Source organism: Bos grunniens, chromosome 13, assembly GCF_055505025.1.
Source record: "Bos grunniens cultivar Pamir isolate PY7600 chromosome 13, Bosgru_T2T1.0, whole genome shotgun sequence".
NCBI lineage: Eukaryota > Metazoa > Chordata > Mammalia > Artiodactyla > Bovidae > Bos > Bos grunniens.
The window spans coordinates 31,698,730-31,711,352 of record NC_141177.1 but is presented as its reverse complement, the minus strand read 5'-3'; the positions used below and the strand labels follow the sequence as shown (position 1 = coordinate 31,711,352).

General features: G+C 40.4%; 1 protein-coding gene across 15 annotated transcripts in view; it reads left to right on the top strand.

Annotated features, from left to right (window-relative positions):
* DNAAF9 (dynein axonemal assembly factor 9) overlaps positions 1-12,623 on the top strand; it is a 167,185-nt gene that overhangs the window by 25,499 nt on the left and 129,063 nt on the right. For all 15 annotated transcript variants that reach the window (XM_086333297.1, XM_086333296.1, XM_086333314.1 and 12 more), the window contains exons 3-5: positions 6,581-6,700; positions 11,111-11,235; positions 12,341-12,437. In XM_086333297.1, the coding sequence (XP_086189423.1) occupies positions 6,581-6,700; positions 11,111-11,235; positions 12,341-12,437 (342 nt within the window). The remainder of the gene's footprint in view (positions 1-6,580; positions 6,701-11,110; positions 11,236-12,340; positions 12,438-12,623) is intronic.

Sequence of the window (12,623 nt, the reverse complement as noted above, 5' to 3'; positions counted from 1 at the left end):
ATCCCATCCTCTCCTTCTCCCACTGAATCTAGAAGTCTGTTCTTTACATCTGTGTCTCCTTTGTTGCTCTGTATGAATCAATCTTGATTCTAGCTTGTGATTCATCCAGTCTGGCATTTCATATGATGTACTCCACATATACATTAAATAAGCCAAGTGACAATATGCAGCCTTTTCGTACTCCTTTCCCAATTTTGATCCAGTCCATTGTTCCATGTACAGTTCTAACTTTTGCTTCTTGAGCTGTATACAGATTTCTCAGGAGACAGGTAAGGTGGTCTGGTATTCCTATCTCTTGAAGAATTTCCACAGTTTGTTGTGATCTACACAGTCAAAGGCTTTAGCATACTCAACAAAGCAGAAGTAGATGTTTTTCTGGAATTCCCTTGCTTTCTCTATGATCCAACAAATGTTGGCAATTTGATCTCTGGTTCTTCTGCTTTTTTGAGTTCAGCATGTACATCTGAAAGTTCTCTGTTCACATACTGCTGACGCCTAACTTGAGGGATTTTGAGCATTACCTTGATAGCATGTGAAATAAGTGCAATTGTATGGTAGTTTGAACATTTTTTGGCATTGCCCTTCTTTGGCATTGAAATGAAAACTGGCCTTTTCCAATCATGTGGCCATGGCTGAGTTTTCCAAATTTGTTGGCATATTGAGTGCAGCACTTTAAGAGCATCATCTTTTAGGATTTGCTATAGTTCAGCTGGAATTCCATCACCTCTACTAGCTTTGTTTGTAGTAATGTTTCCCAAGGCCCACTTGGGGATGGTCTTGATCCCTGCCTCCTGTACAGTGTCATGAACCTCTGTCCATAGTTCTTCAGGCACTCTGTCTGACAGATCTAATCCCTTGAATTTATTTGTCACTTCCGGTGTACAATCATAAGGGATTTGATTTAGGTCCTCCCTCCAACTATTACTTGGGCCCCCTGAATCAGAGACCCTCTATATGAGGGTTAGGAGCATATGTTGCCTCACCAATTTAGGCACAATGCCCCTTATCCGCTTGGAAGCAATACTGAATGAGAACGATGCCCCCCTTTCCCTAGGAAACATAATTCTCCTAAAAGAAAAGGGGGGAATGAGAGGTTAACAGGCAGGAAGGCTAGGGGTCTCCAAACGGAGGAAATTGGCTGCAAGTGTCAGACGTTTTTTATCTCTCTCTTAAGTGGCAGGAGGAAACAAACTACAAGTGTCAGATTTTTTTCCCTTCTCTACACAAATTTAAAAGGAAGTTTCTCTTAAAAGTCTGTGTTGCCAAGATGACACCTGGTTCCACCTGAACTTAACTTTTCTTGAGCTAACCTATGTGTTTTTCTTATAGAAATGTTTTTCTTAAGCTATGTTAATGAACTATGTATTTACCCTAGACTCTTTCTTCAAGTTGGTTCTGCTTAAGACTCAGAACAAACCACTGTTTTACTCATACATTGTTCTCCTAATCTATGTTAGTGAAACTATATATTTACTTGGAAACCTGCCTTTCTTCAAGATTCATGGCAATCATTTTACGGCCTGGGATGACTCACCTTGTGCCAGAGTTATCTCAAAATGCATGTTGTGGGTGAGGGGCTTGGTTCCAGGCTGTGGGTTTTGACACATTCCCTTTCTGTAATTAGCAGCCTGCTGGTAGCTCTGTAACATCCAGCTAAAGACTAGCAGGGGGGCACTCTTTCTGCCCCCTTCTGATGTCTATGTCAGAAGCTTTCTCTTTTATACTTTAATAAAACTTTATTACACATACACACACAAAGATGCTTGCTCCTTGGAAGAAAAGCTATGACCAGCCATACTAAAAAGCAGAGACATTACTTTCCCCAAAATGGTCCGTCTAGTCAAACCTGTAGTTTTTCTAGTAGTCATGTATGGATGTGAGAGTTGGACTATACAGAAAGTTGAGCACCGAAGAGTTGATGCTTTTGAACTGTGGTGCTGGAGAAGACTCTTGAGAGTCCCTTGGACTGCAAGGAGATCCAACCAGTCCATCCTAAAGGAAATCAGTCCTGAATATTCATTGAAAGAACTGATGCTGAAGCTGAAACTCCCAATACTTTGGCCACCTGATGGGAAGAACTGACTCACTGGAAAAGACCCTGATACTGGGGAAGATTGAAGACAGAAGGAGAAGGGGACGACAGAGGATGTGATGGTTGAATGGCATCACCAACTCAATGGACATGAGTTTGAGTAAGCTTGGGAGTTGGTGACGGGCAGGGAAACCTGGCATGCTGCAGTCCATGGGGTCACAGAGTCGGACATGACTGAGTGACTGAACGGAACTGAAGGCCCACTTGACTTCACATTTCAGAATGTCTGTCCCTAGGTAACTGACCACACCATCATGGTTATCCAGGTTATTAAGATCTTTTTTGTGTAATTCTTCTTTGTATTCTTGCCACCTCTTCTTAATTTCTTCTGCTTCTGTTAGGTTTTTAGTGTTTCTGTCTCTTACCATGCTCATCCTCACATGAAATGTTACCTTGACATCTCGTTTTCTTGAAGAGATCTCTAATCTTTCCCTTTCTAGATTTCCTCAATTTCTTTGCATTGTTCACTTAAGAAGGCTTTCTTATCTCTCCCTGCTAGTCTCGGAATTCTGTGTTCAGTTGGGTGTATCTTTCCCTTTCTCCCTTGCCTTATGCTTCTCTTCTTTTTCTCTGTTGTTTGTAAAGCCTCCTCAGGCGACCACTTTGCCTTCTTGCATTGGGATGGTTTTGGTTACTGCCTCCTGTACAGTGTTACAAACCTCGTTTATAGTTCTTAAGGTACTGTGTCTGTCAGGTTCTATAATAATATATAAGGAATAGATTACATAATATATAATATAATATATAAGGAATAGATTCTCTTGAGTCTATTTCATCACTTCCACTGCATGATCATAAGGGATTTGATTTAGGTCCTACCTGAATGATCTAGTGATTTTCCCTACTTTCCTTCAGTTTAAGCTGAACTTTGCAATAAAGAGTTCTTAATCTGAGCCACAGTCAGGTCCAGGTCTTATTTTTGCTGACTGTATAGGGCTTCTCCATCTTCAGCTGCAAAGAATATAATCAGTCTGATTTCAGTGTTGACCATCTGGTGTTCTCCATGTGTAGAGTTGTCTCCTGTGTCATTGGCAGAGGGTGTTTGCTATGACGTGTTCTCTTGACAAAACTGTTAGCCTTTGCCCTGCTTCATTTTGTATCCCAAGGCCAAGCTTGCCTGTTACTCCACGTATCTCTTGATTTCCTCCTTTTGCATTCCAATCCTGTGATGAAAAGTATATCTTATTTTTGATGTTAGTTTGTATAAGGTCTTATGGATCTCAGAGAACCGTTCTCCTTCAGCTTCTTTGGCTTTAGTAGTTGGGACATAGGCTTGGATTACTGTGATGTTTAATGGTCTGCCTTGAAAACGAACTTAGATCATTCTTTTGTTTTTGAGATGGCACCTAATTACTGCATTTTGGACTCTTTTATTGACTATAAGGGCTACTCCATTTCTTCTAAGAGATTCTTTCCTACAGTAATAGGTACACTGGTCATCCATTCCCTTCCGTTTTAGTTCAGTGATTCATGTTCATTCTTGCCATCTTGCTTGACCACGTTCAATTTATCTTGATTCATAGACCTAACATTCCAGGTTCCTATGCAGTATATTTCTTTACAGCATTGAACTTTACTTTGGTTAAGGGGTGACGTATGTGTATACATGTGAGAGTACCACTACAGTCAAGATAATGTACGTAGCTATTACTAACTCTAGGTTCCCTTGTGTCCTTTTGTAGGGTCTCCATTCTGTCTCTTCTCCACTCTTAGGCAATTACTAATATGCTTCCTGTCATTATACATTAGTTTGCATTTCTCAGAGTTTTATATAAATCGAATCATACAGTATATATTTTTTTGTCTGACTTCTTTCACTTAGGATAATTATTTTGAGATTCATCCTTACAGTAGCATCTATCATGAATATGTCTCTTTTTATTGGTAATTATTATTTTATTGTATGTACATACCAGTTAGGACCTACAAATAAAACTACTGTAACATTTGCATACAGAGTGGTTCTACTGTATTATATTTTTACCAGCAGTTCTTGAGAGTTCCATTTAAAAAAAATAATTTTTTAGCCCAATTTTAGATTTTTTTACAATTTTTAGGTTTACAGAAAAATTGCAAAGAGAGTAGTACAGCGTTCCCATGTGCCCTTCATCCAGTTTCCCCTATTGTGTGTCCATGCTGTGTTGCTTCAATTGTGTCCGACTCTGTGCCCGTATGCACTGTAGCCCATCAGGCTCCTCTGTACATGGGATTCTCCAAGTAAGAATACTGGAGTGGGTTGTCATGCCCTCCTCCAGGAGATCTTCCCAACCCAGGGATCAAACCCAAGTCTGCTGCATTGCAGGTGGATTCTTTACCAGCTGAGCCCAGAGAAGCCCAATTAATGAGTATTAATATATTATTATTATCTGAAGTCCACAGTTGCTTCACATTTCCTTAAATTTTACCTAATGTCCTTTTTCTGTTCTAGGATCCCATGTGAAATTTAGTTGTCTTCTTAGGCTTCTTTTGACCATAACAGTTTCTCAGACTTTCCTTGTTTTTGATGACCTTAATGACAGTTTTGAGGAGTAATAATGAAGTACTAGTACTAGAAAAATCCCTCTATTAGGATTTTTCTTTTGTTTTTCTCATAATTAGACTGGAGTTGTGGACTTTGGAGTGGAAGATCAGTGAAGTAACATGCCATTTTCTTCACATGATAGTGAGAGTACATATTAACAACAAGACTTTTCAGTGAATATTGACTTTCATCATTTGTCTGAGATAGTATTTGTGACATTCTGTACTATAAATTTTTTTCCCCACCCCTCCGTCCATACTGTCCTCTGGGAGGAAGTCACTATGCAGCTTACACACTAAGGAGTAGGGTTTATACCCCATTGCCTTGAGCAGAGGATAGTAATTACATAAATTATTTGAAATTCTTCTTCATGGGATATTTGTCTTTTCTCCCTCATTTATTTCAGTCATTTGTTTGTATCAGTATCAATTCATGAATATTTATTTTATACTTTGAGTTAAAATCTAGTATTATTTCATTTATACTTTAGGTTATATTCCATTGCTACTTCAAATTGTATCAGCTTGACCATTTGGAGCTTTTTTGGTTGACTCCTATGTCCCTCCCTTTGATATATCCTCATCGAAGTTTTAGTCTGTTTAGCACTTCTGTATTTTCTGACAGTATAAGATTCTCCAGTCTTATTTTGTCTATTACCTGCTTCAGTCCTCAAAACACCCATGCTCTTAAGGAGCCCTGATTTCTGTTATTGGAGAATTGTATTAGAAACCAAGATCTAGGTACTGTGTATGCTACAGGGATGTCATTGCTTTTAGATCCTCCCAGCTGAGGAAGCTCTAGTTGAAGCACTCGGGTTCAGTAGTTGCAGCGCACAGGTTTAGTTGCCCCTTGGCATGTGGGATCTTAGTTCCCCAACAAAGAATTGAACCCACATCCCCTGCATTAGAAGGTGGATTCTTAACCACTGGACCACCAAGGAAGTTCCCCACTGGTTATTTTTAACTCTAGCACTTTTGATTTTTTTTTTTATCCCTTTCTTCACTGAAGTGTTGGTTGGGATAGAAGAGGACTGTGCTGCTTTGATCTAGCTGAGAAAGTAGTCTTCCCACAGAAGTCCTCTCTCAGCCCTACTGGCCTGAATGCCCACTACTTTTCACTTTTCACTGCTCTGAAAAACCATTGGCAGTCCTGTTTCCCAAGCTCCAGCTGTATTTACATTCTTTGAGCTCCTTCTGCCACAGCCCCTTCCCTTCAACCTTACATAGACTGCTCCCTGCCCTTGACATGTCCCAGAGCTACGGCTCTGGGCTTTTACACATAGACAGGAACCAAATAGTATATGTGCCTGTGGCATTGAAAGGCAGTTATGAAGGCAGTATTTTAATTTCCTTTTCATTAGTCTCTGACCCAGCCCCATTAGACTGTAAGCTTCATGAGGACCATTTGTAGGCATGTTTGCATGCTTCAGCATCCAGCACAGTGCACGGCTTTGGGCCTGATAAATATTTGTGAGAAGATGGATGTCTGTGGTTTCATTCACTTGTCCTCTTTTCACTTCTTTGAGTTCTTCTCAAACCACCTTAATTCTCCTCTATTTGATTTCACTGTTTTGATAAAGGTCGTTTTGAGAAGAAAATACTTTTTCTGATGCCTAGTCCTATTCCAACTGGAAGTATTACAAAATCTTTAACCACCTCTGACAGGGTGTGGACTGTATTTTCTGGTAACTTCTATCCTCAAAAATTTCATTCGATTAAATTAATAACTTCTGTATTCTGTGCTGTTTCACCATCTCAGGTATTCAGATATTGAATCCATGTAAGAATACTTGATGCTGAGGCTACTTCTTTCACAGAGAGTTGTTTAGTTTGGTTTCTGGCATGAAACTGGTCCGAGGTGCTACCTTTAACTTAACCATCACAGTTTTGCTGAGCAGGGACAAACTATTGGGACTCATTTTCTCCCATAGTACAGTACAGCTGATCAGAACCTTCTTTGTCTTGCAGGAATCGATAGCAGGTACAATGAAGGCTGCAGAGAGCTGGCAAATTATCTTCTGCTTGGTTTATACAATCAAAATGCCAGTGATTTTGAGAAAACAGGGTTTTCTGAAGAAGTTTTAGATGGTAAGTATATATTGGTAGACTCTGTGTGAGAGAGAAGTTACGTGATTTATTCCTTTGAATGCTTATTTCAATGCCCTTTTATGGAAAATTTAAAATAGCCTGCGCTCCCATAAATTTTTGCTCTTTTATTAATGAAAAACATTTCTTCTTTGCTGATATGTTAAGTAATATGCTTTTGGTCACCTACTAGATAATAGACTAGTGACAAGTACGTGAACCATGAACTTCCAGATGTTCTAGTTGAATTTAGAAAAGGCAGAAGAACCAGAGATCAAATTGCTAACATCCGTTGGATCATCGAAAAAGCAAGAGTTCCAGAAAAACATCTATTTCTTCTTTATTGACTGGCAAAGGCTTTGACTGTGTGGATCACAACAAACTGGAAAATTCTGAAATAGATGGGAATACCAGACCAGCTGACATGCCTCCTGAGAAATCTGTATGCAGATCAAGAAGCAACAGTTAGAACTAGACCTGGAACAACAGACTGGTTCCAAATCGGGAAAGGAGTACGTCAAGTCAAGCCTGTATATTGTCACCCTGCTTTTTTAACTTATATGCAGAGTACATCATGCGAAATGCCAGGCTGAATGAAGCCGCAAGCTGGAATCAAGATTGCTGGGAGAAATATCAATAACCTCAGATATGCTGATGATACCACCCTTATGGCAGAAAGCAAAGAACTACAGAGCCTCTTGATGAAAGTGAAAGAGGAGAGTGAAAAAGTTGGCTTAAAGCTCAACATTCAGAAAACGAAGATCATGGCATCCGGTCCCATCACTTCATGGCAAACAGATGGGGAAACAATGGAAACAGTGACAGATCTTATTTTCTTGGGCTCCCAAATCACTGCAGATGGTGACTGCAGCCATGAAATTAAAAGATGCTTGTTCCTTGGAAGAAAAGCTATAACTCACCTAGATAGCATATTAAAAAGCAGAGACATTACTTGACCAACAAAGGTCCATCTAGTCAAAGCTATGGTTTTTTCAGTAGTCATGTATGGATGTGAGAGTTGGACTGTACAGAAAGCTGAGCACTGAAGAATTGATGCTTTTGAACTGTGGTGTTGGAGAAGACTCATGAGAGTCCCTTGGACTGCAAGGAGATCCAACCAGTCCATCCTAAAGGAGATCAGTCCTGAGTATTCATTGGAAGGACTGATGCTGAAGCTGAAACTCCAGTACTTTGGCCACCTGATGTGAAGAACCAACTCATTGGAAAAGACCCTGATGCTGGGAAGTTTGAAGGCGGGAGGAGAAGGGGACGACAGGGATGAGATGGTTGGATGGCATCACCGACATGATGGACATGAGTTTGAGTAGCCTCCGGGAGTTGGTGATGGACAAGGAAGCCTGGCATGCTGCAGTCCTTGGGGTCGCAAAGAGTCATACAGGACTGAACGACTGAACTGAACTGAGTGACAAGTAGTTTTCAGAGTATGTTTATTGGATAAATCAGTTTTAGAGGAAATGGTAAACATCAGTATTTGACATTATATCTTCTTGGCAAGGTACTAGTTTTCCTGTAAATTTCCTACTGCCTCTACATGCTGGAAGGCTCATGTTATATGCTGTTGTCCTATGATAGCACTTTCAACTGTAAGTCAAGGACGAGCCTGCAAGGTTCTCCTACAAGGAAGATTTCATGTAGATCTTCAGTTTAGGAACAAAGGCTCTTTGTCCTGCCCTGTCTTTGGGCATTGTTTTCTATGTGACTGTAATTTATGATGGTGCCTGTGATTACAATGCAGTCTTTCTGCTAACATTCCCCTTTTCTCGCTTTGAGACACTCACCCTGTGGTCGTGCTGCTATGGGGGTGATGCCCAAGAGCTATCTCTGATATCACATACTTAGCATCATGACTTGTCTGCCAGATGGATCAGAAGACACGGGAATAGACAAATCAAAATGGACAAGAGACAGCTCTTGTGAAGCAGCTGGGGGATGCAAAATCTGATGTTGAAATAATCTTGCTGTGAATCTAATGCAGTGATTCTCAACTAGAGGGTTTTATCCCCCAAGGGACATTTGGCTGAAGACATTTTTTATTGTAACAGCTGGGCAGAGTGGGTAGAGCCAGAGATGCTGCTAAGCATCCTATGATGCATACACAGGCCAGCTCCTCACAACAAAAAATGTTCTGGTCTAAATGTCAGTAGTGCTGAAGTTGAAGAACCCTGGCCTAGTGTATATGAAAATTCTTCTAATTTCTTAGTAAAGTCCTTAGTAGTATCTATCATTAGAGATTTGTTAAAGTTTTTCTTTTTATTAGTGTGGAAAGAGCAGGCTGAAATTATCCCTTCTAGTAATTTTTTTTAACTCAAATTTAGTTTCAGATTCTGATGTTAAAAATTGCTTTCTTACACTGTATAACATCTACTGGTTTGGAAATAATTCATTTTGGCAGCTCATTGAGAATTATAAAAAGGCAGATGCTTGTGCAGCCACACATTTCATTCACTGTAGTCAAGGTTGCTAAGGACACTACAATATTGAAATAAAAGAAATAGTTTAAGTCCTCAAAGGTCCTCTTTTCTGCTTATCTCTGTCTTTATCCTGTCGCCTAGCACAATGAAGGCTTGTAATGAGCATTTTCTTCCAAATTAATTCATTTTTTAAATCCAAATAGCTAGAAAGGTGAGTTTACCAGATTTATCTTCTGCGTTACAATCCCTAATTATCTGAAAGAAAAAGAGGCAAATACAAAGAATTTATTAAAAAAAAACTTTTAAAATAGTTTATATGTTCATCCAGTTCTCTTACGCTTTCTTCTTTTACCTGCCTGTGTACTCTGTTAAAATTTACTTGTGGTGATAACCTTAGTCCTGTGAGATCCAAGCATGCTTCATTCGGTTTAGTGGCTGTTGCATGATTTCTTTTACTGGATCCTAATTCTTTGCAGTATGTTGTACATCAGTATAGAGTACAGTCGACACAGGGAGCTCTCAGTGATGTCAAACTCTCACTGTTAAGCAGGTCAGCTACAAGTGATTCAGAGTAAGTCTCCCAGAAGGATGAGAGGGCGGACTCTTTCCCATCCCATGGTGCCTTTTAAGTCCAGCACTTAGCTGAGAGTCAGCAGTGAAGAGGCTGCTCCATTCTGTGATCCCTTGAACACCTTGGATCTGACTGAGTGTGGAGCTTAGAGTGATTTTATAGGTCATAATCATAGAGCTTTATTTCATGAGGCCACCCAGCTGTGTAGTCAGCTGACATCAGTATTCACTGGGCTTTATGTTTTTGTAGATTATTATCTGTCACACTGTGTTACATGTTAGCATTGCCCTAAGCCTGGTGCCTCAGTTGCTCTCTGCTCCCATGCTCCTTTCTCATTTCCAGCCAGCTCCTCCAGCCCTTTCCCAAATATTGTGTTGTTAGAAAGAGGCCTAATGGCTCTGGTATCTGAGGAGCCATAGAATGAAGCCTCTGCTTTTCTTCTGAAAGTGTGACACTTTCTTAGTGTTTAAACTGTTTTAATATTCCTGCCCTATTCCTTGGCTCATTTGTTAGTGTGTGTTAGTTGCTCCGTCGTGTCCAACTCTTTGTGACCCCATGGACTCTAGCCTGCCAGGCTTCTCTGTCCATGGCATTCTCCAGGCAACAGTGCTGGAGTAGGTTGCCATTCCCTTGTCCAGGGGTCTTCCTAACCCAGGAATCAAACCTGGGTCTCCCACATTGCAGGCAGGTTCTTTACCATCTGAGCCATCAGGGAAGCCCCCGTTTGTTAGTTTACTTGGTTTTATTTGCACCTTTGGGATTGCTTTGTTTATTTGACCCAGCAACACTGATTGTTATTCCTTGTATCTGTGAGCTGTTGATCTATTTATAGAAGCCTTGTCCACTTGCCTTTCCTTCCTTCCTTTCAGCCTTTCCTGTGTACAGAGTTCACCCTTGTATATAGTAACCTTTCCCAGGTCACAAGGAAAGTGATGTCCTCAGGCCCACAATTTGCCTTGACCCAAACTAAGAGCTTTAGACACTGATGTATGCAGGAGAACTGGTCACTGGCCATATTCCGTGCTGTTTTCCTGCCTCAGTGACTTTTAGCTGCAGAGTTGCCATTTACTATTTATTTCCACGGTGAAGAACACAGCTGAGTTTGGTACAGCAGACTTTGCTTTGTTAAACTTTATGAAATGCACTGAAGGCTGTTCTTTTGACTTATTCTACCATAACCAGAGCGCTACAATGGATGAAGTGTTGTGTGGGGATGAGGAAATCTTTGCTGTCCACACTTGAGTGTTCTACAGTCACTTTGAAGCATGTTGCCTAATTTAAAATTTTTCAGTTTAGAGTTTTGTTACGTTGTTTCTGAGGTAGTTTTAATGGTTTCACAGATTATGTGGGCAGAAGGTGTCTAAAGGAAATCCTCTGACCATCTTGTGTTTTAATTTTGTTTTCTTACAGATGTGATTATATTGATTAAATCAGATAGTGTCCATCTGTACTGTAATCCTGTAAATTATCGCTATCTGTTACCCTATGTGGCCCATTGGAGAAATCTGCATTTCCACTGCATGACTGAAAATGAGGTGAGGAGAAAATATAAAATAAAAACGTAGAGACACTCTAAGGATACTTCAGGAAAAAATAGACGTGGAACAGAAAGTCCTTAAAAAAATTAAATTGGGGCCTTCCCTGGCAGTCGAGTGATTAGGACTCCGAACTTCCACTGCAGGGGGCACGGTTCAGTCCCTGGTTAAGGAAGTAAGATCCTGCATGCCATGTGGCATGACTCCGTCCCCACCCCAAATCAAATTGTGAAATGTGGTTTCACAAAAAAGTTGTTTTAGTGGAACTTTTCATATTTCATTATGAAGCTACCCCAGCAATAAATTACATGCCTGAAAAAGGCGAAAAGAACTGTTAAAATTGTGACCTAATAGTAGGCTTATGAACCTACCTTCCTGCCCTGCTTCTTCATCCCCAACTTGGGCCCATTTGCTCAGGCCTAGGAATGGCCCCAGGAGCCGTTCTGTGACATTCCCATGTTTGGATTTCTTGGTATTTGTTTCTTTTTCCCTTTGGACCCTTTCTAAGAGTTTGGATAGAAATCAAATTGGGGCTTAAGATTTAGAATTTCATGGAAGTTGGGACCCAGTGTAAGTTTAGAACCCTTTTTCCATATGAGCATTCGGGGAATTTGTTTTTGGCTGTGCCGTGTGGCATGCTGTACCTTAGCTCCTTAACCAGGGATCCAACCCATGCCCCCTGCATTGGGAGCTCTGAGTCTTAACCATTGGATCACCAAGGAAGTCCCCCATTTGGGAGATTTTTGAGGATAAGTTTTATCTCTTGAATTTAGGTCTCTGATCCATTTTGAGTTGATTTTTGTGTGTGGTGTAAGGTAAGAGAATGATGTGTTTTTGATCAACAGACACAAAAAGCTGGCTTTAAAAATACCCTCTTGAAGGGAATTCCTTGGTGGTCCAGTGGTTAGAGCTCTGTTCTTTCACTGCCAAGGACATGCGTTCATCCCCTGGTCATAGGATTAAGATCCTTCAAACTGAACAGCATGGCTACCAAAAAAAAAAACCCCTCATGGGACATTTGGGACAACTAATAAAAATGCAGAGGAAATATGGAATTTTATATGATGTCTCATTAGAGCCTGATTCCTTTAATTTCCTTCTTTAGTATGAAGATGAGGAAGCTGCAGAAGAATTTAAAATTGCCAGCTTTGTGGACATGGTTCGAGACTGCAGTAGAATTGGTATTCCTTATAGCTCCCAAGGTGTGTATCTGACAGTCATCCATTTTAGAACCTTGCTGGGCTGGCGTATGAGTCGAAAGTCCTTACTTCTCCTTTCAGTGGAGACATTCATCTGGAAAACCCATTGATCTGTTTTCAGTAAAGGCAGAGAGGATCGGGCAGAATGAAATCTTAGGACTTTGCTATGCAAGTTTTTGTTCATAACTG